The sequence below is a fragment of the Oncorhynchus gorbuscha genome, unplaced genomic scaffold (genome assembly GCF_021184085.1).
Source record: "Oncorhynchus gorbuscha isolate QuinsamMale2020 ecotype Even-year unplaced genomic scaffold, OgorEven_v1.0 Un_scaffold_595, whole genome shotgun sequence".
Taxonomy (NCBI): domain Eukaryota; kingdom Metazoa; phylum Chordata; class Actinopteri; order Salmoniformes; family Salmonidae; genus Oncorhynchus; species Oncorhynchus gorbuscha.
In genome coordinates, this window is record NW_025745430.1 from 405956 (window position 1) to 430454 (window position 24499).

The 24499-nt window shown below is 47.9% G+C and overlaps 1 protein-coding gene across 1 annotated transcript; it reads left to right on the plus strand.

Moving 5' to 3' along the window:
• The first annotated feature begins 8118 nt into the window (after positions 1 to 8118).
• On the plus strand, positions 8119 to 10855 carry LOC124018990 (shaker-related potassium channel tsha2-like). The gene has a single exon (XM_046334314.1). The coding sequence runs from the start codon at positions 8389 to 8391 to the stop codon at positions 9901 to 9903; it is 1515 nt and encodes a 504-aa protein (XP_046190270.1). The 5' UTR covers positions 8119 to 8388; the 3' UTR covers positions 9904 to 10855.
• Positions 10856 to 24499: the final 13644 nt, after the last annotated feature.

The window sequence follows — 24499 nt, forward strand, 5'->3', positions numbered from 1 at the left end:
TGAATGAACAGGTAATCCTGACAGTAGTAAACTCAGGTGATGAATGAACAGGTAATCCTGACAGTAGTAAACTCAGGTGAGGAATGAACAGGTAATCCTGACAGTAGTAAACTCAGGTGATGAATGAACAGGTAATCCTGACAGTAGTAAACTCAGGTGATGAATGAACAGGTAATCCTGACAGTAGTAAACTCAGGTGATGAATGAACAGGTAATCCTGACAGTAGTAAACTCAGGTGATGAATGAACAGGTAATCCTGACAGTAGTAAACTCAGGTGATGAATGAACAGGTAATCCTGACTGTAAACAGTAATGAACAGGTAATCCTGAAACTCAGGTGATGAATGAACAGGTAATCCTGACAGTAGTAAACTCAGGTGATGAATGAACAGGTAATCCTGACAGTAGTAAACTCAGGTGATGAATGAACAGGTAATCCTGACAGTAGTAAACTCAGGTAGGAATGAAGGTAATCCTGACAGTAGTAAACTGGTGAGAATGAACAGGTAATCCTGACAGTAGTAAACTCAGGTGATGAATGAACAGGTAATCCTGACAGTAGTAAACTCAGGTGATGAATGAACAGGTAATCCTGACAGTAGTAAACTCAGGTGATGAATGAACAGGTAATCCTGACAGTAGTAAACCAGGTGATGAATAAACTCCTGACAGGTAAACTGGTGATAATGAAGCTAGGTTATAACCCCTGACAGTAGTAAACTCAGGTGAGGAATGAACAGGTAATCCTGACATGAATGAGTAACTCAGGTGAGGAATAACAGGTAACCTGACTGTTAGTAAACTCAGGTGATGAATGAACAGGTAATCCTGACAGTAGTAAACTCAGGTGATGAATGAACAGGTAATCCTGACAGTAGTAAACCAGGTGATGAATGAACAGGTAATCCTGACAGTAGTAAACCAGGTGAGGAATGAACAGGTAATCCTGACAGTAGTAAACCCTCAGGTGAGGAATGAACAGGTAATCCTGACAGTAGTAAACTCAGGTGATGAATGAACAGGTAATCCTGACAGTAGTAAACTCAGGTGAGAATGAACAGGTAATCCTGAAGTAGTATAACCCTCTCAGGTGAGGAATGAACAGGTAATCCTGACAGTAGTAAACTCAGGTGATGAATGAACAGGTAATCCTGACAGTAGTAAACTCAGGTGATGAATGAACAGGTAATCCTGACAGTAGTAAACTCAGGTGAGGAATGAACAGGTAATCCTGACAGTAGTAAACTCAGGTGAGGAATGAACAGGTAATCCTGACAGTAAATGGTGATGAATGAACAGGTAATCCTGACAGTAAAACTCAGGTGATGAACAGGTAATCCTGAATAGTAAACTCAGGAGAACAGGTAATCCTGACAGTAGTAAACTCAGGTGATGAATGAACAGGTAATCCTGACAGTAGTAAACTCAGGTGATGAATGAACAGGTAATCCTGACAGTAAACTGACAGGTGAAGGAATAAACCTTGTCACAGGTGAGATGAATGAACAGGTAATCCTGACAGTAGTAAACTCAGGTGAGGAATGAACAGGTAATCCTGACAGTAGTAAACTCAGGTGATGAATGAACAGGTAATCCTGACAGTAGTAAACTCAGGTGATGAATGAACAGGTAATCCTGACAGTAGTAAACTCAGGTGATGAATGAACAGGTAACTGACAGTAGTAAACTCAGGTGATGAATGAACAGGTGAACACACTATCTCCATGACAGTAGAAACTCAGCCATGAATAACAGGTAATTGATGAATGAAAGTATGTAAAACTCATGATCAATAGAATGAACAATGCTACCATATAACTGAACCCTGACATTATTAAACTCAGGTGATGAATGAACAGGTAATCCTGACAGTCAGTAAACTCAGGTGATGACATATCACTAGAACTTTAACTCAGGTAATCCTGACAGTAGTAAACTCATCTGATGAATGAACAGGTAATCCTGACAGTATAAACTGGTGATGAATGAACAGGTAATCCTGACAGTATAAACTCAGGTGATGAATGAACAGGTAATCCTGACAGTAGTAATATAACCCTGCTTATAACCCTGCATTAACCCTATCTGGTATAACCCTGCTATAACCCTGCTATAACCATGCTATAACCCTGTTATAACCCTGCTTATAACACTGCATTAACCCTGTTATAACCCTGCTATAACCCTGCATTAACCCTGCATAACCCTGCTATAACCCTGATATAACCCTGCTATAACCATGCTATAACCCTGTTATAACCCTGTTATAACCCTGCTATAACCCTGCTATAACCATGCTATAACTCTGTTATAACCCTGCTTATAACCCTGCTATAACCCTGTTATAACCCTGCTATAACCCTGTTATAACCCTGTTATAACCCTGCTATAACCCTGCTATAACCATGCTATAACCCTGCTATAACCATGCTATAACCCTGTTATAACCCTGTTATAACCCTGCTATAACCATGCTATAACCCTGCTATAACCATGCTATAACCCTGTTATAACTCTGCTATAACCCTGTTATAACCATGCTATAACCCTGTTATAACCCTGCTTATAACCCTGCTATAACCCTGTTATAACCCTGTTATAACCCTACTATAATCCTGCTATAATCCTGCTATAATCCATGTTATAACCCTACTGTAACCCTGCTATAACCCTGCTATAACCCTGTTATAACCCTGCTATAACCCTGAATTAATGTCATTATGGGGAATTGTGATGTCATTATGGGGTGTTGTGATGTCATTATCTCATGTTGTGATGTCATTATGGGGTGTTGTGATTCATTATGTGGTATTGTGATGTCATTGTGGGGTACTTGTGATGTCATTATGGGGTATTGTGATGTCATTATGGGGTGTTGTGAACTGTCATTATGGGGTATTGTGAACTCATTATGGGGTGCTGTGAACATTATGGGGTATATTGTGTTTAGATTGAAGAGGACAAACATTCATTTAATCCATTTTAGAATAAGACTGTAACGTATCTAAATGTGGAAAACTGGTCTGAATCCACGGAATGACAGCAGTTACGGTTAGAACAAGTCACAATGTACAACCCAAATCCCATCGAGACACACATATCCTGGGAGCTGGAGGAACTCTACATATCTCATATGGAACTCTACATATCTCATATGGAACTCTACATATCTCATATGGAACTCTACATATCTCATATGGAACTCTATATATCTCATATGGAACTCTACATATCTCATATGGAACTCTACATATCTCATATGGAACTCTACATATCTCATATGGAACTCTACATATCTCATATGGAACTCTACATATCTCATATGGAACTCTACATATCTCATATGGAACTCTACATATCTCATATGGAACTCTACATATCTCATATGGAACTCTACATATCTCATATGGAACTCTACATATCTCATATGGAACTCTACATATCTCATGTGGAACTCTACATATCTCATATGGAACTCTACATATCTCATGTGGAACTCTACATATCTCATATGGAACTCTACATATCTCATATGGAACTCTACATATCTCATATGGAACTCTACATATCTCATATGGAACTCTACATATCTCATATGGAACTCTACATATCTCATATGGAACATATGGAACTCTACATATCTCATGTGGAACTCTACATATCTCATGTGGAACTCTACATATCTCATATGGAACTCTACATATCTCATATGGAACTCTACATATCTCATATGGAACTCTACATATCTCATGTGGAACTCTACATATCTCATATGGAACTCTACATATCTCATATGGAACTCTACATATCTCATGTGGAACTCTACATATCTCATATGGAACTCTACATATCTCATGTGGAACTCTACATATCTCATGTGGAACTCTACATATCTCATGTGGAACTCTACATATCTCATATGGAACTCTACATATCTCATATGGAACTCTACATATCTCATATGGAACTCTACATATCTCATGTGGAACTCTACATATCTCATGTGGAACTCTACATATCTCATATGGAACTCTACATATCTCATTTGGAACTCTACATATCTCATATGGAACTCTACATATCTGTAGTTGCTCTGATGCTGTAACATTGTAACTGTCCCAGCTAAAGCACCAACAGAAACACTCCATTCAACAGTAAACGTGTTAAATACACCACGTGGTAGAAATGAATGGAGGTATTTAGATGTCATCACCTCTTGTCCCTCTCCCCAGCTCCCCAGCTGCCCCCCACCCCCCAGCTGCCCCCCACCCCCCCCCAGGCATTCCATGGGAAAATAAACTTTCCTTCAGAGGCTGGGAGAAAGACAGCTATTTTAGGAGTCAGACGTCACACTGCTGCCCTCCTGCTCCGAGGGAGAGAGAGAGAGAGAGAGAGACGAAAGAGAGAGACGAGAGAGAGATGAGAGAGAGACGAGAGAGAGAGAGAGAGAGAGAGAGAGAGAGAGAGAGAGAGAGAGAGAGAGAGAGAGAGAGAGAGAGAGAGAGAGAGAGAGAGAGAGAGAGAGAGAGAGAGAGAGAGACAGAGAGAGAGAGAGCAGAGAGAGAGAGAGACAGAGAGAGAGAGAGAGAGAGAGAGAGACAGTAGAGAGAGAGAGAGAGAGAGAGAGAGAGAGAGAGAGAGAGAGAGAGAGAGAGAGAGAGAGAGAGAGAGAGAGAGAGAGAGAGAGAGAGAGAGAGAGAGAGAGAGAGAGAGAGAGAGAGAAGAGAGAGAGACGAGAGAGAGAGAGAGAGAGAGAGACGAGAGAGAGAGAGAGAGAGAGAGAGAGAGAGAGAGAGAGAGAGAGAGAGAGAGAGAGAGAGAGAGAGAGAGAGAGAGAGAGAGAGAGAGAGAGAGAGAGAGAGAGAGAGAGAGAGAGAGAGAGAGAGAGAGTGAGTGTGATCCTGAGACAGAGTGGCTGCATGACATTGCAGTTTCTCTCCTGAGAGAGAGAGAGTTTTCCGAACCATGTATAGAATCAGGAGAGATTAGAGACAATAGAGACATGCCAGATCAATAATACATGTAAATGTGTTAAATGATCAAATAGTGTTTAAAACAGAGAGCATGGTTGTGATCCACAGAATACTCCAAACTGCTCCTCCACAGACTCCCCTAGATGAGAGCAGGAGGACCTGCTCCTCCACACACTCCCCTGGCAGGAGGACCTGCTCCTCCACACACTCCCCTGGCAGGAGGACCTGCTCCTCCATGTGTTACACTCCCCTGGCAGGAGAACCTGCTCCTCTACACACTCCCCTGGCAGGAGAACCTGCTCCTCCACACACTCCCCTGGGCAGGAGGACCTGCGCCTCCACACACTCCCCTGGCAGGAGGACCTGCTCCTCCACACACTCCCCTGGCAGGAGAACCTGCTCCTCCACACACTCCCCTGGCAGGAGAACCTGCTCCTCCACACACTCCCCTGGCAGGAGAACCTGCTCCTCCACAAACTCCCCGGGCAGGAGGACCTGCGCCTCCACACACTCCCCTGGCAGGAGAACCTGCTCCTCTACACACTCCCCTGGCAGGAGGACCTGCTCCCCCCACACTCCCCACCACTACCAGACCATGGTGTTTACACTACAGAACAGCAGGAGGAACCTGCCCCTCCACCCACCACTACCAGATGGTGTTTACCTACAGAACAGCAGGAGGACCTGCCCCCCCATACCACTACAAGACCATGGTGTTTACCTACAGAACAGCAGGAGGACCTGCCCCCCCCCCACCACTACCAGACCATGGTGTTTACCTACAGAACAGCAGGAGGACTTGCCCCCCACCCACCACTACCAGACCATGGTATTAACCTACAGAACAGCAAGAGGACCTGCGGCCCCCTGACCCCTGCCTGTGACCCCCTAGAACACCTGCTTGTGACCCCTGCCTGTGACCCCCTAGACCACCTGCTTGTGACCCCCCTGTGACCCCCTAGACCACCTGCCTGTGACCCCTGCCTGTAACCCCTAGACCCCCTGCCTGTGACCCCCTATAACCCCTGCCTGTGACCCCCTGACCACCTGCCTGTGACCCCCTAGACCACCTGCCTGGAGAACCCCTAGACCCCAGCCTGTGACCCCCTAGACCACCAGCCTGTGACCCCCTAGACCACCAGCCTATGACCCCTAGACCCCTGCCTGTGACCCCTAGACCACCAGCCTGTGACCCCCTAGACCACCAGCCTGTGACCCCCTAGACCCCCTGCCTGTGACCCCCTAGACCACCAGCCTGTGACCCCCAGACCACCAGCCTGTGACCCCCTAGACCCCCTGCCTATGGCCCCCAGACCACCAGCCTGTGACCCCCAGACCCCCTGCCTGTGACCCCCTAGACCCCTGCCAGTGACCCCCTAAACCCCCAGCCTGTGACTCCCTAGACCACCTGCATGTGACCCCCTAGACCACCTGCCTGTGACCCCCTAGACCACCTGCCTGTGACCCCCTAGACCCCCTGCCTGTGACCCCCTAGAACCCCTGCCTGTGACCCCCTAGACCACCTGCCTGTGACCCCCTAGACCACCTACCTGTGACCCCCTAGACCCCCTGCCTGTGACCCCCTAGACCACCAGCCTGTGACCCCCTAGACCACCAGCCTGTGACCCCTAGACCCCTGCCTATGACCCCCTAGACCACCAGCCTGTGACCCCCTAGACCCCCAGCCTGTGACCCCCTAGACCACCAGCCTGTGACCCCCTAGACCCCCTGCCTGTGACCCCCTAGACCCCCTGCCTGTGACCCCCTAGACCCCCTGCCTGTGACCCCCTAGACCCCCTGCCTGTGACCCCCTAGACCCCCTGCCTGTGACCCCCTAGACCCCCTGCCTGTGACCCCCTAGACCCCCAGCCTGTGACCCCCAGACCCCCTGCCTGTGACCCCCTAGACCCCTGCCTGTGACCCCCTAGACCCCCTGCCTGTGACCCCCTAGACCCCCTGCCTGTGACCCCCTAGACCCCCTGCCTGTGACCCCCTAAACCCCCTGCCTGTGACCCCCTAAACCCCCTGCCTGTGACCCCCTAGACCCCCTGCCTGTGACCCCCTAGACCCCCTGCCTGTGACCCCCTAGACCCCCTGCCTGTGACCCCTTAGCTATGTTAAGATCAATGCTCCAACTGTAAGTCTTTCTGGATAAGAATAAATATACATGTAGAAATATAAATGTAGAAATATAAATGTAGAAATATAAATGTAGTAATATAAATGTAGAAATATAAATGTAGAAATATAAATGTAGAAATATAAATGTAGAAATATAAATGTAGAAATATAAATGTAGAAATATAAAATATAAATGTAGAAATATAAATGTAGAAATATAAATGTAGAAATATAAATGTAGAAATAAAATGTAGAAATATAAATGTAGAAATATAAATGTAGAAATATAAATGTAGAAATATAAATGTAGAAATATGTAAATATCAAATTGCATATTTTATTGGTTCCAGTCAATAGATCAAATATCAGTTGAATCCAATTCAGACACCAAGCATGTATGTGTGTTTTCTCTCTTGGGTGAGAGAGCGTCTACACGTCAGCGTGGGGAGGGCATTGCTATTTGAAATGCTGTGAATGTAACAGTCGGTAGTCCAGACTAGCAGCGCGCAACAGGGAGGGATGGGAGAAGCTGCTGTGTACAGGGAGGAAAATACAAACAAAAACAACCCGTCCTCAGACGTGAGAGAAGGAATAGAACCGTCAGTAGACAAACAGGCTGAGACGAGGCACGGACAGAGGAGACACAGAGAGGAGACACAGAGAGGAGACAGAGAGGAGACACCAGAGAGAGGAGACACAGAGAGGAGACACCGAGAGAGAGGAGACACAGAGAGGAGACACAGAGAGGAGGCACAGAGAGGAGACACCGAGAGAGAGGAGACACAGAGAGGAGACACAGAGAGGAGACACAGAGAGGAGACACAGAGAGGAGACACCGAGAGGAGACACAGAGAGGAGACACAGAGAGGAGACACAGAGAGGAGACACAGAGAGGAGACACAGAGAGGAGACACAGAGAGGAGACACCGAGAGAGAGGAGACACAGAGAGGAGACACAGAGAGGAGGCACAGAGAGGAGACACCGAGAGGAGACACAGAGAGGAGACACCGAGAGGAGACACAGAGAGGAGACACAGAGAGGAGACACCGAGAGAGAGGAGACACAGAGAGGAGACACAGAGAGGAGACAGAGAGAGCGAGAGCGAGAGAGAGAGAAAGAGAGAGACAGAGAGAGCGGTGCCCTTCTCATCATTCCACAAGTGACTGCTTGGTCTTGTTGGTCACAAAATAGCGCGGAAGGACTAAAAAACGCACAAGTAAAGGGAGGGGATTACGACACGGACACTAGCGGGGTCTGTGGAGACAGAAGCTGTTGCCCTTTGGGGGAGAAACATGACAGTAGTGCCCAGGGAGAACCACGATGAGACTGTGGCACTAACAGCCCTGTCCCAAGATGTGTTCGACCCGGTGGATCAGCGGACGGACCAGGAGTGCTGTGAGCGCGTGGTCATTAACATCTCCGGGCTGCTCTTCGAAACCCAGCTGAAAACGCTTGCTCAGTTCCCCACCACTTTACTGGGGGATCCGAGGAAGAGAATGCGCTTCTTCGACCCTCTGAGGAACGAGTACTTCTTCGACAGGAACCGACCCAGCTTCGACGCCATCCTCTACTTTTACCAGTCTGGCGGCCGCCTCCGGAGACCCGTCAACGTGCCCCTGGACATATTTATGGAGGAGATCAAATTTTACCAATTGGGAGAAGATGTGATCGAGAATTTTAAGGAGGACGAGGGATTTATAAAAGAAGAGGAGAGACCGTTGCCAGAAAATGAGTTTCAACGACAGGTCTGGCTTCTGTTCGAATACCCGGAGAGTTCTGGACCCGCCAGAGGGATTGCTATTGTCTCTGTTCTGGTGATTTTAATTTCTATTGTCATCTTCTGTTTGGAGACGCTGCCTGAGTTTAGGGATGAGAAGGAGAAACATTGGGACACTGAGCTGGCGGTGAATGGAACTAACAGCTCTAAAAGGCCCAATCCATTCACAGATCCTTTCTTCATAGTGGAGACCTTGTGTATCATCTGGTTCTCCTTCGAGTTGTTCGTCAGGTTCCTCACCTGCCCCTCCAAGCCTGCTTTTTTCAAAAACATGATGAACACCATCGACATCGTGGCCATCATGCCCTATTTCATCACCCTGGGCTTGGAGCTGGCGGAGCACCAGGGAAACGGACAGCAGGCCATGTCTCTGGCCATCCTCAGGGTCATCCGGCTGGTCAGGGTGTTCAGGATCTTCAAGCTGTCCAGACACTCCAAGGGGCTTCAGATATTAGGACAAACCCTCAAAGCCAGTATGAGAGAGTTGGGGCTGCTCATTTTCTTCCTCTTCATCGGAGTCATCCTCTTCTCCAGCGCTGTCTATTTCGCCGAAACCGACGATCCAGACTCCGGTTTCAGCTCGATCCCCGACGCGTTCTGGTGGGCTGTGGTCTCCATGACTACCGTTGGCTACGGGGACATGTGCCCGGTGACCATCGGCGGAAAGATCGTGGGCTCTCTGTGCGCCATAGCCGGTGTGCTCACCATCGCGTTACCGGTCCCGGTCATCGTGTCCAACTTCAACTACTTCTATCACCGGGAGACCGAGCACGAGGAGCAGTTTCAATACACCCACGTGACGTGTGGCCAGCAGCAGCAACCGTCTTTCGGTGAATTAAAGAACAGTGACAGCCAACCATCATCGCTTTCCAAATCGGACTTAATAGCCACGGAGGACGCTGATTCTATCAAATATACCAATTGCAGCCCACACAAAGCGCACTGCAGCCCACACAAAGCGCACTGCAGCCCACACAAAGCGCACTGCAGCCCACACAAAGCGTATACGGGGAAACTCACTAATGTGTGATAAAAGAGCAAACAGAAAATACCCAGCAACGGGAAAAAGCAGACATATCCTTGAAGATATTCAGAGAAACCGCGTTTCTTTCTGTGAGTAGCAGAACAACATCTCCAATTCTGCGCTCTGGCTAGAGTAAGGTTTGGCTCTCTCTTATTTCCGGCGTCTCTTAATGCTGAAGGAATTATTTTTTTAAATAGATTATCATAAACGGTGGATGAATCAAAACGTGACTCGTGAAAACAGTCTTCCGTTATGCGCACAGCTCTTCTTCGCTTGTTGGTTGTAAAACATCATTATGAGGCTATATTTAGCCTCATAAACAAATAAACAACAACCATGATCCCCCCCCTCTCTATTGCAGCGCTTTACTCTCTAATTAATGTCTCATTTATTCAGCCTAATTTCGTGTTTTTATTTTTTTTCCCGTTTTCTAAAAGTTTACATATTTATCTGCCTGTTTGGTGTTGATATATAATATAATAGGACCAGTTTGTCTAAAATTACTTGAATGAATCTTATACCTACAGGGCATTGTAATGACTTAAAACCCCCCAAGGTCACCCAGTGACTCTACCCACAAACCCCCTATTTATGTACACCATTAGACCGTTATTGAGAGCGTTTTACTGGGCAGCGCTGCCTGGCAGCAGACCCTCTATCCTCTCTGTCAACTGTGATGAGGAATGGGCATAACAGAGGTCTATCCATCCATGCAGAGATGCCGTTGTCTTTGATAGCGGAACCACAGTAGTCTGAATGGTGTGTGTTCGTCTGGGAGCGGGCACATCCATTCACACCTTGCCATTGAGGATACTAGACATTACGCACAGCCCAATTGCCCTCTAAAACGACCACAGGCACTATTCAAATGATTTATATGTACGGATCAATAACGAACAGCATCGAATCTGAATCGAATGAATCAAATATGATGCTATTGACATTGTTTACAACATTTCGTTTTTTAATTTTTTTAAAAATTATTTTTAAATTATACAATCTCACCAAAACTATATAAGTAGGTAGGTTCTATGAGCGAATAGTGCACTAGAAGACAAGAAATACATCCAATAATATCAAGTCTCTCAGATGATTCTTCTTCTTGAGATATTACAGATGCATGAATGAATGCGTTTAACAACTTGACGGGGGGAGAGGGGTGGGGGATGAGAAGCGCACCTTGTTAGTGTTCAGACACGCGGTCAGATGGACCCAGAGCGCCGCCGCGTGGAGAGTTCGAGAACTGCAGACGTGGTGTTAGTTTCTATAGCAACCCTTCCAGACTGTTCTGACTGTTCTGACAGGGGAAATATGTTATTGTCTGAAGTCAAACAGAACAGAGGAACGGAAGGATTTGACTTACGACCTGATTGAAGGTGTTTTCATTTTACCCCCAATGAATGCTGCTACACAGCGCCCGACTCGAGTTACGTAGAAATATGATTGAATAAGAACCAAGATGATTTTGGCAGCTATGTCCATGTCCTGGGATGAATGGTTATATGTGGTGTAGTGTAGACAGGCAGAGACAGACAGAGACAGACAGACAGAGACCGAATACTGCAGGCAGAAATGTATTGATATCAAAATCAATAGAAACCCATATTGTCATCGGTAAAAACAATCCCCTGACTCCGAGGCCACAGCTTACCGGCCACTTAAATCAACAGCGTCATTATATCAAGTCACCTGGCGTTCCAGGCCGACGACATTTAATTTAATTTCACTGAACCCCCTCCCCATCCCGTCACTGCGTCACAAGCGTATGGATAACTGACTCAGAGCCCCCCCCCCGTTGGTTGGATTTACCAGGGGAGAGGGCGGGGACCTGCTGCAGATGACAGATGCAGAAGCCAATCAGGTTGCAAAGAAACGACGGAGACCAACAGACCCTTGGCCGATGCAACAGGGCGGCCAACTGCTCAGACGCGCGGACTACAACGTCTCCTGGAGACATGACGTAGGAACATGACCACTGCTGGAGAGACAGTCACGTGGAGGTAAGTTGTGGTAGTGGACCTACAGCCTCCTTCCAGACAGAGCATAGACCTACAGCCTCCTTCCAGACAGAGCATAGACCTACAGCCTCCTTCCAGACAGAGCATAGACCTACAGCCTCCTTCCAGACAGAGCATAGACCTACAGCCTCCTTCCAGACAGAGCATAGACCTACAGCCTCCTTCCAGACAGAGCATAGACCTACAGCCTCCTTCCAGACAGAGCATAGACCTACAGCCTCCTTCCAGACAGAGCATAGACCTACAGCCTCCTTCCAGACAGAGCATAGACCTACAGCCTCCTTCCAGACAGAGCATAGACCTACAGCCTCCTTCCAGACAGAGCTATAGACCTAGACAGAGCATAGACCTACAGCTCCTTCCAGACAGAGCATAGACCCTCCTTCCAGACAGAGCATAGACCTACAGCCTCCTTCCAGACAGAGCATAGACCTACAGCCTCCTTCCAGACAGAGCATAGACCTACAGCCTCCTTCCAGACAGAGCATAGACCTACAGCCTCCTTCCAGACAGAGCATAGACCTACAGCCTCCTTCCAGACAGAGCATAGACCTACAGCCTCCTTCCAGACAGAGCATAGACCTACAGCCTCCTTCCAGACAGAGCATAGACCTACAGCCTCCTTCCAGACAGAGCATAGACCTACAGCCTCCTTCCAGACAGAGCATACAGCCTCCTTCCACCTACAGCCTCCTTCCAGACAGAGCATAGACCTACAGCCTCCTTCCAGACAGAGCATAGACCTAGCAGCAGAGCTCCTTCCAGACAGAGCATAGACCTACAGCTCCTTCCAGCCTCCTTCCAGACAGAGCATAGACCTACAGCCTCCTTCCAGACAGAGCATAGACCTACAGCCTCCTTCCAGACAGAGCATAGACCTACAGCCTCCTTCCAGACAGAGCATAGACCTACAGCCTCCTTCCAGACAGAGCATAGACCTACAGCCTCCTTCCAGACAGAGCATAGACCTACAGCCTCCTTCCAGACAGAGCATAGACCTACAGCCTCCTTCCAGACAGAGCATAGACCTACAGCCTCCTTCCAGACAGAGCATAGACCTACAGCCTCCTTCCAGACAGAGCATAGACCTACAGCCTCCTTCCAGACAGAGCATAGACCTACAGCCTCCTTCCAGACAGAGCATAGACCTACAGCCTCCTTCCAGACAGAGCATAGACCTACAGCCTCCTTCCAGACAGAGCATAGACCTACAGCCTCCTTCCAGACAGAGCATAGACCTACAGCCTCCTTCCAGACAGAGCATAGACCTACAGCCTCCTTCCAGACAGAGCATAGACCTACAGCCTCCTTCCAGACAGAGCATAGACCTACAGCCTCCTTCCAGACAGAGCATAGACCTACAGCCTCCTTCCAGACAGAGCATAGACCTACAGCCTCCTTCCAGACAGAGCAGAGCATAGACCTACAGCCTCCTTCCAGACAGAGCATAGACCTACAGCCTCCTTCCAGACAGAGCATAGACCTACAGCAGACAGAGCATAGACCTTCCAGACAGAGCATAGACCTACAGCCTCCTTCCAGACAGAGCATAGACCTACAGCCTCCTTCCAGACAGAGCATAGACCTACAGCCTCCTTCCAGACAGAGCATAGACCTACAGCCTCCTTCCAGACAGAGCATAGACCTACAGCCTCCTTCCAGACAGAGCATAGACCTACAGCCTCCTTCCAGACAGAGCATAGACATAGACCTACAGCCTCCTTCCAGACAGAGCATAGACCTACAGCCTCCTTCCAGACAGAGCATAGACCTACAGCCTCCTTCCAGACAGAGCATAGACCTACAGCCTCCTTCCAGACAGAGCATAGACCTACAGCCTCCTTCCAGACAGAGCATAGACCTACAGCCTCCTTCCAGACAGAGCATAGACCTACAGCCTCCTTCCAGACAGAGCATAGACCTACAGCCTCCTTCCAGACAGAGCATAGACCTACAGCCTCCTTCCAGACAGAGCATAGACCTACAGCCTCCTTCCAGACAGAGCATAGACCTACAGCCTCCTTCCAGACAGAGCATAGACCTACAGCCTCCTTCCAGACAGAGCATAGACCTACAGCCTCCTTCCAGACAGAGCATAGACCTACAGCCTCCTTCCAGACAGAGCATAGACCTACAGCCTCCTTCCAGACAGAGCATAGACCTACAGCCTCCTTCCAGACAGAGCATAGACCTACAGCCTCCTTCCAGACAGAGCATAGACCTACAGCCTCCTTCCAGACAGAGCATAGACCTACAGCCTCCTTCCAGACAGCCTCCTTCCAGACAGAGCATAGACCTACAGCCTCCTTCCAGACAGAGCATAGACCTACAGCCTCCTTCCAGACAGAGCATAGACCTACAGCCTCCTTCCAGACAGAGCATAGACCTACAGCCTCCTTCCAGACAGAGCATAGACCTACAGCCTCCTTCCAGACAGAGCATAGACCTACAGCCTCCTTCCAGACAGAGCATAGACCTACAGCCTCCTTCCAGACAGAGCATAGACCTACAGCCTCCTTCCAGACAGAGCATAGACCTACAGCCTCCTTCCAGACAGAGCATAGACCTACAGCCTCCTTCCAGACAGAGCATAGCCTCCTTCCAGACAGAGCATAGACCTACAGCCTCCTTCCAGACAGAGCATAGACCTACAGCCTCCTTCCAGACAGAGCATAGACCTACAGTCATATACAGGGGGTAGCTAGATATAGACCTACAGCCTCCTTCCAGACAGAGCATAGACCTACAGCCTCCTTCCAGACAGAGCATAGACCTACAGCCTCCTTCCAGACAGAGCATAGACCTACAGCCTCCTTCCAGACAGAGCATAGACCTACAGCCTCCTTCCAGACAGAGCATAGACCTACAGCCTCCTTCCAGACAGAGCATAGACCTACAGCCTCCTTCCAGACAGAGCATAGACCTACAGCCTCCTTCCAGACAGAGCATAGACCTACAGTCATTCCAGGGGTAGCTAGATATAGACCTACAGCCTCCTTCCAGACAGAGCATAGACCTACAGCCTCCTTCCAGACAGAGCATAGACCTACAGCCTCCTTCCAGACAGAGCATAGACCTACAGCCTCCTTCCAGACAGAGCATAGACCTACAGCCTCCTTCCAGACAGAGCATAGACCTACAGCCTCCTTCCAGACAGAGCATAGACCTACAGCCTCCTTCCAGACAGAGCATAGACCTACAGCCTCCTTCCAGACAGAGCATAGACCTACAGCCTCCTTCCAGGGCATAGACCTACAGCTAGATATAGACCTACAGCCTCCTTCCAGACAGAGCATAGACCTACAGCCTCCTATACAGGGGACCTAGCTAGATATAGACCTACAGCCTCCTTCCAGACAGAGCATAGACCTACAGTCATATACAGGGGGTAGCTAGAGCATAGACCTACAGCCTCCTTCCAGCATAGACCTACAGCCTCCTTCCAGACAGAGCATAGACCTACAGTCATATACAGGGGTAGCTAGATATACACCTACAGCCTCCTTCCAGACAGAGCATAGACCTACAGTCATATACAGGGGGTAGCTAGATATAGACCTACAGTCATTCCAGACAGACCTACAGGGGGGGTAGCTAGATATAGCCTCCTTCCAGACAGAGCATAGACCTACAGTCATATACAGGGGGTAGCTAGATATAGACCTACAGCCTCCTTCCAGACAGAGCATAGACCTACAGTCATATACAGGGGGTGGCTAGATATAGACCTACAGCCTCCTTCCAGACAGAGCATAGACCTACAGTCATATACAGGGGGTAGCTAGATATAGACCTACAGCCTCATTCCAGACAGAGCAGATATAGACCTACAGTCATATACAGGGGGTAGCTAGATATAGACCTACAGCCTCCTTCCAGACAGAGCATAGACCTACAGTCATATACAGGGGGTAGCTAGATATAGACCTACAGCCTCCTTCCAGACAGAGCATAGACCTACAGTCATATACAGGGGTAGCTCCAGATATAGACCTAGATATAGACCTACAGCCTCCTTCCAGACAGAGCATAGACCTACAGTCATATACAGGGGGTAGCTAGATATAGACCTACAGCCTCCTTCCAGACAGAGCATAGACCTACAGTCATATACAGGGGGTAGCTAGATATAGACCTACAGCCTCCTTCCAGACAGAGCATAGACCTACAGTCATATACAGGGGGTAGCTAGATATAGACCTACAGCCTCCTTCCAGACAGAGCATAGACCTACAGTCATATACAGGGGGTAGCTAGATATAGACCTACAGCCTCCTTCCAGACAGAGCATAGACCTACAGTCATATACAGGGGATATAGACCTAGCTCCTTCCAGATAGAGCATAGACCTACAGCCTCCTTCCAGACAGAGCATAGACCTACAGTCATATACAGACAGGTAGCTAGATATAGACCTACAGCCTCCTTCCAGACAGAGCATAGACCTACAGTCATTCCAGACAGAGCATAGACCTACAGTCATCCTAGATATAGACCTACAGCCTCCTTAGACAGAGCATAGACCTACAGCCTCATATACAGGGGGTAGACAGAGCATAGACCTACAGTCATATACAGGGGGTAGCTAGATATAGACCTACAGCCTCCTTCCAGACAGAGCATAGACCTACAGTCAGATACAGGGGGTAGCTAGATATAGACCTACAGCCTCCTTCCAGACAGAGCATAGACCTACAGTCATATACAGGGGGTAGCTAGATATAGACCTACAGCCTCCTTCCAGACAGAGCATAGACCTACAGTCAGATACAGGGGTAGCTAGATATAGACCTACAGCCTCCTTCCAGGGGTAGCTAGATATAGACCTACAGTCATATACAGGGGGTAGCTAGATATAGACCTACAGTCCTTCCAGACAGAGCATAGACCTACAGTCAGATACAGGGGGTAGCTAGATATAGACCTACAGCCTCAGACAGAGCATAGACCTACAGTCAACAGTAGCTAGATATAGACCTACAGTCAGACAGAGCATATACAGGGGGTAGCTAGATATAGACCTACAGCCTCCTTCCAGACAGAGCATAGACCTACAGTCATATACAGGGGGTAGCTAGATATAGACCTCCTTCCAGACAGAGCATAGACCTACAGTCATAGTCAGCCTCCTTCCAGATATATATACAGGGGGTAGCTAGATATAGACCTACAGCCTCCTTCCAGACAGAGCATAGACCTACAGTCATATACAGGTAGCTAGATATAGACCTACAGCCTCCTTCCAGACAGAGCATAGACCTACAGTCATATACAGGGGGTAGCTAGATATAGACCTACAGCCTCCTTCCAGACAGAGCATAGACCTACAGTCATATACAGGGGGTAGCTAGATATACACCTACAGCCTCATATAGTCAGAGCTAGATATAGACCTACAGTCATATACAGGGGTAGCTAGATATAGACCTACAGCCTCCTTCCAGACAGAGCATAGACCTACAGTCAGATACAGGGGGTAGCTAGATATAGACCTACAGCCTCCTTCCAGACAGAGCATAGACCTACAGTCATATACAGGGGTAGCTAGATATAGACCTACAGCCTCCTTCCAGACAGAGCATAGACCTACAGTCATTCCATACAGGCTAGATATAGACCTACAGCCTCCTTCCAGACAGATATAGACCTACAGTCATATACAGGGGTAGCTAGATATAGACCTACAGTCATATACAGGGGGACCTAGCTAGATATAGACCTACAGTCATAGACAGGGGGTAGCTAGATAGAGCATAGACCTACAGTCATATACAGAACAGTAACTAGATAGAGCATAGACCTACAGTCATATACAGGGGGTAGCTAGATATAGACCTACAGCCTCCTTCCAGACAGAGCATAGACCTACAGTCATATACAGGGGGTAGCTAGATATAGACCTACAGTCATATACAGGGGGTAGCTAGATATAGACCTACAGCCTCCTTCCAGACAGAGCATAGACCTACAGTCATATACAGGGGGTAGCTAGATATAGACCTACAGCCTCCTTCCAGACAGAGCATAGACCTACAGTCATATACAGGGGACCTAGCTAGATAGAGCATAGACCTACAGCCTCCTTCCAGACAGAGCATAGACCTACAGTCATATACAGGGGGGTAGCTAGATATACACCTACAGCCTCCTTCCAGACAGAGCATAGACCTACAGTCATATACAGGGGGTAGCTAGATATAGACCTACAGCCTCCTTCCAGACAGAGCATAGACCTACAGTCATATACAGGGGGTAGCTAGATATACACCTACAGCCTCCTTCCAGACAGAGCATAGACCTACAGTCATATACAGGGGGTAGCTAGATATAGACCTACAGCCTCCTTCCAGACAGAGCATAGACCTACAGTCATATACAGGGGTAGCTAGATATACACCTACAGTCATATACAGGGGGTAGCTAGATATAGACCTACAGTCATATACACGGGGTAGCTAGATATAGACCTACAGCCTCCTTCCAGACAGAGCATTGACCTACAGTCAGATACAGGGGGTAGCTAGATATAGACCTACAGCCTCCTTCCAGACAGAGCATAGACCTACAGTCATATACAGGGGGTAGCTAGATATAGACCTACAGCCTCCTTCCAGACAGAGCATAGACCTACAGTCAGATACAGGGGGTAGCTAGATATAGACCTACAGTCATATACACGGGGTAGCTAGATATAGACCTACAGTCATATACAGGGGGTAGCTAGATATAGACCTACAGTCAGATACAGGGGGTAGCTAGATATAGACCTACAGTCTAGATATAGACTACAGTCATATACAGGGGGTAGCTAGATATAGACCTACATTCAGATACAGGGGGTAGCTAGATATAGACCTACAGTCATATACAGGGGGTAGCTAGATATAGACCTACAGTCATATACAGGGGGTAGCTAGATATAGACCTACAGTCATATACAGGGGGTAGCTAGATATAGACCTACAGTCATATACAGGGGGTAGCTAGATATAGACCTACAGTCATATACAGGGGTAGCTAGATATAGACCTACAGTCATATACAGAACAGTAGCTAGATATAGACCTACAGTCATATACAGGGGGTAGCTAGATATAGACCTACAGTCATATACAGGGGGTAGCTAGATATAGACCTACAGTCATATACAGAACAGTAGCTAGATATAGACCTACAGTCATATACAGAACAGTAACTAGATATAGACCTACAGTCTTATACAGAACAGTAGCTAGATATAGACCTACAGTCATATACAGATATAGACCTACAGTAACTAGATATAGACCTACAGTCAGACATACAGGGGGTACTAGATATAGACAGGGGGTAGTAGCTAGATATAGACCTACAGTCATATACAGAACAGTAGCTAGATATAGACCTACAGTCAGATACAGGGGGTAGCTAGATATAGACCTACAGTCATATACAGAACAGTAGCTAGATATAGACCTACAGTCATATACAGAACAGTAGCTAGATATAGACCTACAGTCATATACAGAACAGTAGCTAGATATAGACCTACAGTCATATACAGAACAGTAGCTAGATATAGACCTACAGTCATATACAGGGGGGTAGCTAGATATAGACCTACAGTCATATACAGAACAGTAGCTAGATATAGACATTACATTACATTTAAGTCATTTAGCAGATGCTCTTATCCAGAGCGACTTACAAATTGGTGCATTCACCTTATGACATCCAGTGGAACAGTCACTTTACAATAGTGCATCTAAAACTTAAGGGGGGGGTGAGAGGGATTACTTATCCTATCCTAGGTATTCCTTAAAGAGGTGGGGTTTCAGGTGTCTCCGGAAGGTGGTGATTGACTCCGCTGTCCTGGCGTCGTGTGGGAGTTTGTTCCACCATTGGGGGGCCAGGGCAGCGAACAGTTTTGACTGGGCTGAGCGGGAGCTGTACTTCCTCAGTGGTAGGGAGGCGAGCAGGCCAGAGGTGCATGAACGCAGTGCCCTTGTTTGGGTGTAGGGCCTGATCAGAGCCTGGAGGTACTGAGGTGCCGTTCCCCTCACAGCTCCGTAGGCAAGCACCATGGTCTTGTAGCGGATGCGAGCTTCAACTGGAAGCCAGTGGAGAGAACGGAGGAGCGGGGTGACGTGAGAGAACTTGGGAAGGTTGAACACCAGACGGGCTTGCGGCGTTCTGGATGAGTTGAAGGGGTTTAATGGCACAGGCAGGGAGCCCAGCCAACAGCGAGTTGCAGTAATCCAGACGGGAGATGACAAGTGCCTGGATTAGGACCTGCGCCGCTTCCTGTGTGAGGCAGGGTCGTACTCTGCGGATGTTGTAGAGCATGAACCTACAGGAACGGGCCACCGCCTTGATGTTGGTTGAGAACGACAGGGTGTTGTCCAGGATCACGCCAAGGTTCTTGGCGCTCTGGGAGGAGGACACAATGGAGTTGTCAACCGTGATGGCGAGATCATGGAACGGGCAGTCCTTCCCCGGGAGGAAGAGCAGCTCCGTCTTGCCGAGATTCAGCTTGAGGTGGTGATCCGTCATCCACACTGATATGTCTGCCAGACATGCAGAGATGCGATTCGCCACCTGGTCATCAGAAGGGGGAAAGGAGAAGATTAATTGTGTGTCGTCTGCATAGCAATGATAAGAGAGACCATGTGAGGTTATGACAGAGCCAAGTGACTTGGTGTATAGCGAGAATAGGAGAGGGCCAAGAACAGAGCCCTGGGGGACACCAGTGGTGAGAGCGCGTGGTGAGGAGACAGATTCTCGCCACGCCACCTGGTAGGAGCGACCTGTCAGGTAGGACGCAATCCAAGCGTGGGCCGCGCCGGAGATGCCCAACTCGGAGAGGGTGGAGAGGAGGATCTGATGGTTCACAGTATCGAAGGCAGCCGATAGATCTAGAAGGATGAGAGCAGAGGAGAGAGAGTTAGCTTTAGCGGTGCGGAGCGCCTCCGTGATACAGAGGAGAGCAGTCTCAGTTGAATGACTAGTCTTGAAACCTGACTGATTTGGATCAAGAAGGTCATTCAGAGAGAGATAGCGGGAGAGCTGGCCAAGGACGGCACGTTCAAGAGTTTTGGAGAGAAAAGAAAGAAGGGATACTGGTCTGTAATTGTTGACATCGGAGGGATCGAGTGTAGGTTTTTTCAGAAGGGGTGCAACTCTCGCTCTCTTGAAGACGGAAGGGACGTAGCCAGCGGTCAGGGATGAGTTGATGAGCGAGGTGAGGTAAGGGAGAAGGTCTCCGGAAATGGTCTGGAGAAGAGAGGAGGGGATAGGGTCAAGCGGGCAGGTTGTTGGGCGGCCGGCCGTCACAAGACGCGAGATTTCATCTGGAGAGAGAGGGAGAAAGAGGTCAGAGCACAGGGTAGGGCAGTGTGAGCAGAACCAGCGGTGTCGTTTGACTTAGCAAACGAGGATCGGATGTCGTCGACCTTCTTTTCAAAATGGTTGACGAAGTCATCTGCAGAGAGGAGGAGGAGGGGGGGGAGGATTCAGGAGGGAGGAGAAGGTGGCAAAGAGCTTCCTAGGGTTAGAGGCAGATGCTTGGAATTTAGCGTGGTAGAAAGTGGCTTTAGCAGCAGAGACAGAGGAGGAAAATGTAGAGAGGAGGGAGTGAAAGGATGCCAGGTCCGCAGGGAGGCGAGTTTTCCTCCATTTCCGCTCGGCTGCCCGGAGCCCTGTTCTGTGAGCTCGCAATGAGTCATCGAGCCATGGAGCGGGAGGGGAGGACCGAGCCGGCCTGGAGGATAGGGGACATAGAGAGTCAAGGGATGCAGAGAGGGAGGAGAGGAGGGTTGAGGAGGCAGAATCAGGAGATAGGTGGGAGAAGGTTTGAGCGGAGGGAAGAGATGATAGGATGGAAGAGGAGAGAGTAGCGGGGAGAGAGAGCGAAGGTTGGGACGGCGCGATACCATCCGAGTAGGGGCAGTGTGGGAGGTGTTGGATGAGAGCGAGAGGGAAAAGGATACAAGGTAGTGGTCGGAGACTTGGAGGGGAGTTGCAATGAGGTTAGTGGAAGAACAGCATCTAGTAAAGATGAGGTCGAGCGTATTGCCTGCCTTGTGAGTAGGGGGAAGGTGAGAGGGTGAGGTCAAAAGAGGAGAGGAGTGGAAAGAAGGAGGCAGAGAGGAAAGAGTCAAAGGTAGACGTGGGGAGGTTAAAGTCGCCCAGAACTGTGAGAGGTGAGCCGTCCTCAGGAAAGGAGCTTATCAAGGCATCAAGCTCATTGATGAACTCTCCGAGGGAACCTGGAGGGCGATAAATGATAAGGATGTTAAGCTTGAAAGGGCTAGTAACTGTGACAGCATGGAGTTCAAAGGAGGCGATAGACAGATGGGTAAGGGGAGAAAGAGAGAATGACCACTTGGGAGAGATGAGGATCCCGGTGCCACCACCCCGCTGACCAGACGCTCTCGGGGTGTGCGAGAACACGTGGGCGGACGAAGAGAGAGCAGTAGGAGTAGCAGTGTTGTCTGTGGTGATCCATGTTTCCGTCAGTGCCAAGAAGTCGAGGGACTGGAGGGAGGCATAGGCTGAGATGAACTCTGCCTTGTTGACCGCAGATTGGCAGTTCCAGAGGCTACCGGAGACCTGGAACTCCACGTGGGTCGTGCGCGCTGGGACCACCAGAGTAGGGTGGCCGCGGCCACGCGGTGAGGAGCGTTTGTATGGTCTGTGCAGAGAGGAGAGAACAGGGATAAACAGACACATAGTTGACAGGCTACAGAAGAGGCTACGCTAATGCAAAGGAGATTGGAATGACAAGTGGACTACACGTCTCGAATGTTCAGAAAGTTAAGCTACGTAGCAAGAATCTTATTGACTAAAATGATTAAAATGATACAGTACTGCTGAAGTAGGCCAGCTGGCAGTGGGTGCGTTGTTGACACTACACTAATCAAGTCGTTCCATATGACCTACAGTCATATACAGAACAGTAGCTAGATATAAACCTACAGTCAGATACAGGGGGGTAACTAGATATAGACCTACAGTCATATACAGAACAGTAACTAGATATAGACCTACAGTCATATACAGAACAGTAACTAGATATAGACCTACAGTCATATACAGAACAGTAGCTAGATATAGACCTACAGTCATATACAGAACAGTAACTAGATATAGACCTACAGTCATATACAGAACAGTAGCTAGATATAGACCTACAGTCAGATACAGAACAGTAGCTAGATATAGACCTACAGCCTCCTTCCAGACAGAGCATAGACCTACAGTCATATACAGGGGGGTACTAGATATAGACCTACAGTCATATACAGGGGGTAGCTAGATATAGACCTACAGTCATATACAGAACAGTAGCTAGATATAGACCTACAGTCATATACAGGGGGGTAGCTAGATATAGACCTACAGTCATATACAGAACAGTAGCTAGATATAGACCTACAGTCATATACAGGGGGGTAGCTAGATATAGACCTACAGTCATATACAGGGGGGTAGCTAGATATAGACCTACAGTCATATACAGAACAGTAGCTAGATGTAGACCTACAGTCATATACAGAACAGTAGCTAGATATAGACCTACAGTCAGATACAGGGGGGTAGCTAGATATAGACCTACAGTCATATACAGGGGGGTAGCTAGATATAGACCTACAGTCATATACAGAACAGTAGCTAGATATAGACCTACAGTCATATACAGAACAGTAACTAGATATAGACCTACAGTCAGATACAGAACAGTAGCTAGATATAAACCTACAGTCGGATACAGAACAGTAGCTAGATATAGACCTACAGTCATATACAGAACAGTAACTAGATATAGACCTACAGTCATATACAGGGGGTAGCTAGATATAGACCTACAGTCATATACAGGGGGGTAGCTAGATATAGACCTACAGTCATATACAGAACAGTAGCTAGATATAGACCTACAGTCATATACAGAACAGTAACTAGATATAGACCTACAGTCAGATACAGAACAGTAGCTAGATATAGACCTACAGTCAGATACAGGGGGGTAGCTAGATATAGACCTACAGTCATATACAGAACAGTAGCTAGATATAGACCTACAGTCATATACAGGGGGGTAGCTAGATATAGACCTACAGTCATATACAGAACAGTAGCTAGATATAGACCTACAGTCAGATACAGAACAGTAGTTAGATATAGACCTACAGTCAGATACAGAACAGTAGTTAGATATAGACCTACAGTCATATACAGGGGGGTAGCTAGATATAGACCTACAGTCAGATACAGAACAGTAGTTAGATATAGACCTACAGTCATATACAGGGGGGTAGCTAGATATAGACCTACAGTCATATACAGGGGGGTAGCTAGATATAGACCTACAGTCAGATACAGAACAGTAGTTAGATATAGACCTACAGTCATATACAGGGGGGTAGCTAGATATAGACCTACAGTCAGATACATAACAGTAGTTAGATATAGACCTACAGTCATATACAGGGGGGTAGCTAGATATAGACCTACAGTCATATACAGGGGGGTAGCTAGATATAGACCTACAGTCAGATACAGAACAGTAGTTAGATATAGACCTACAGTCAGATACAGAACAG

Bases quoted from the DNA above. Each gene is read 5' to 3' on its own strand.
- LOC124018990 (XM_046334314.1), top strand. From the start codon at position 8,389: ATGACAGTAGTGCCCAGGGAGAACCACGATGAGACTGTGGCACTAACA.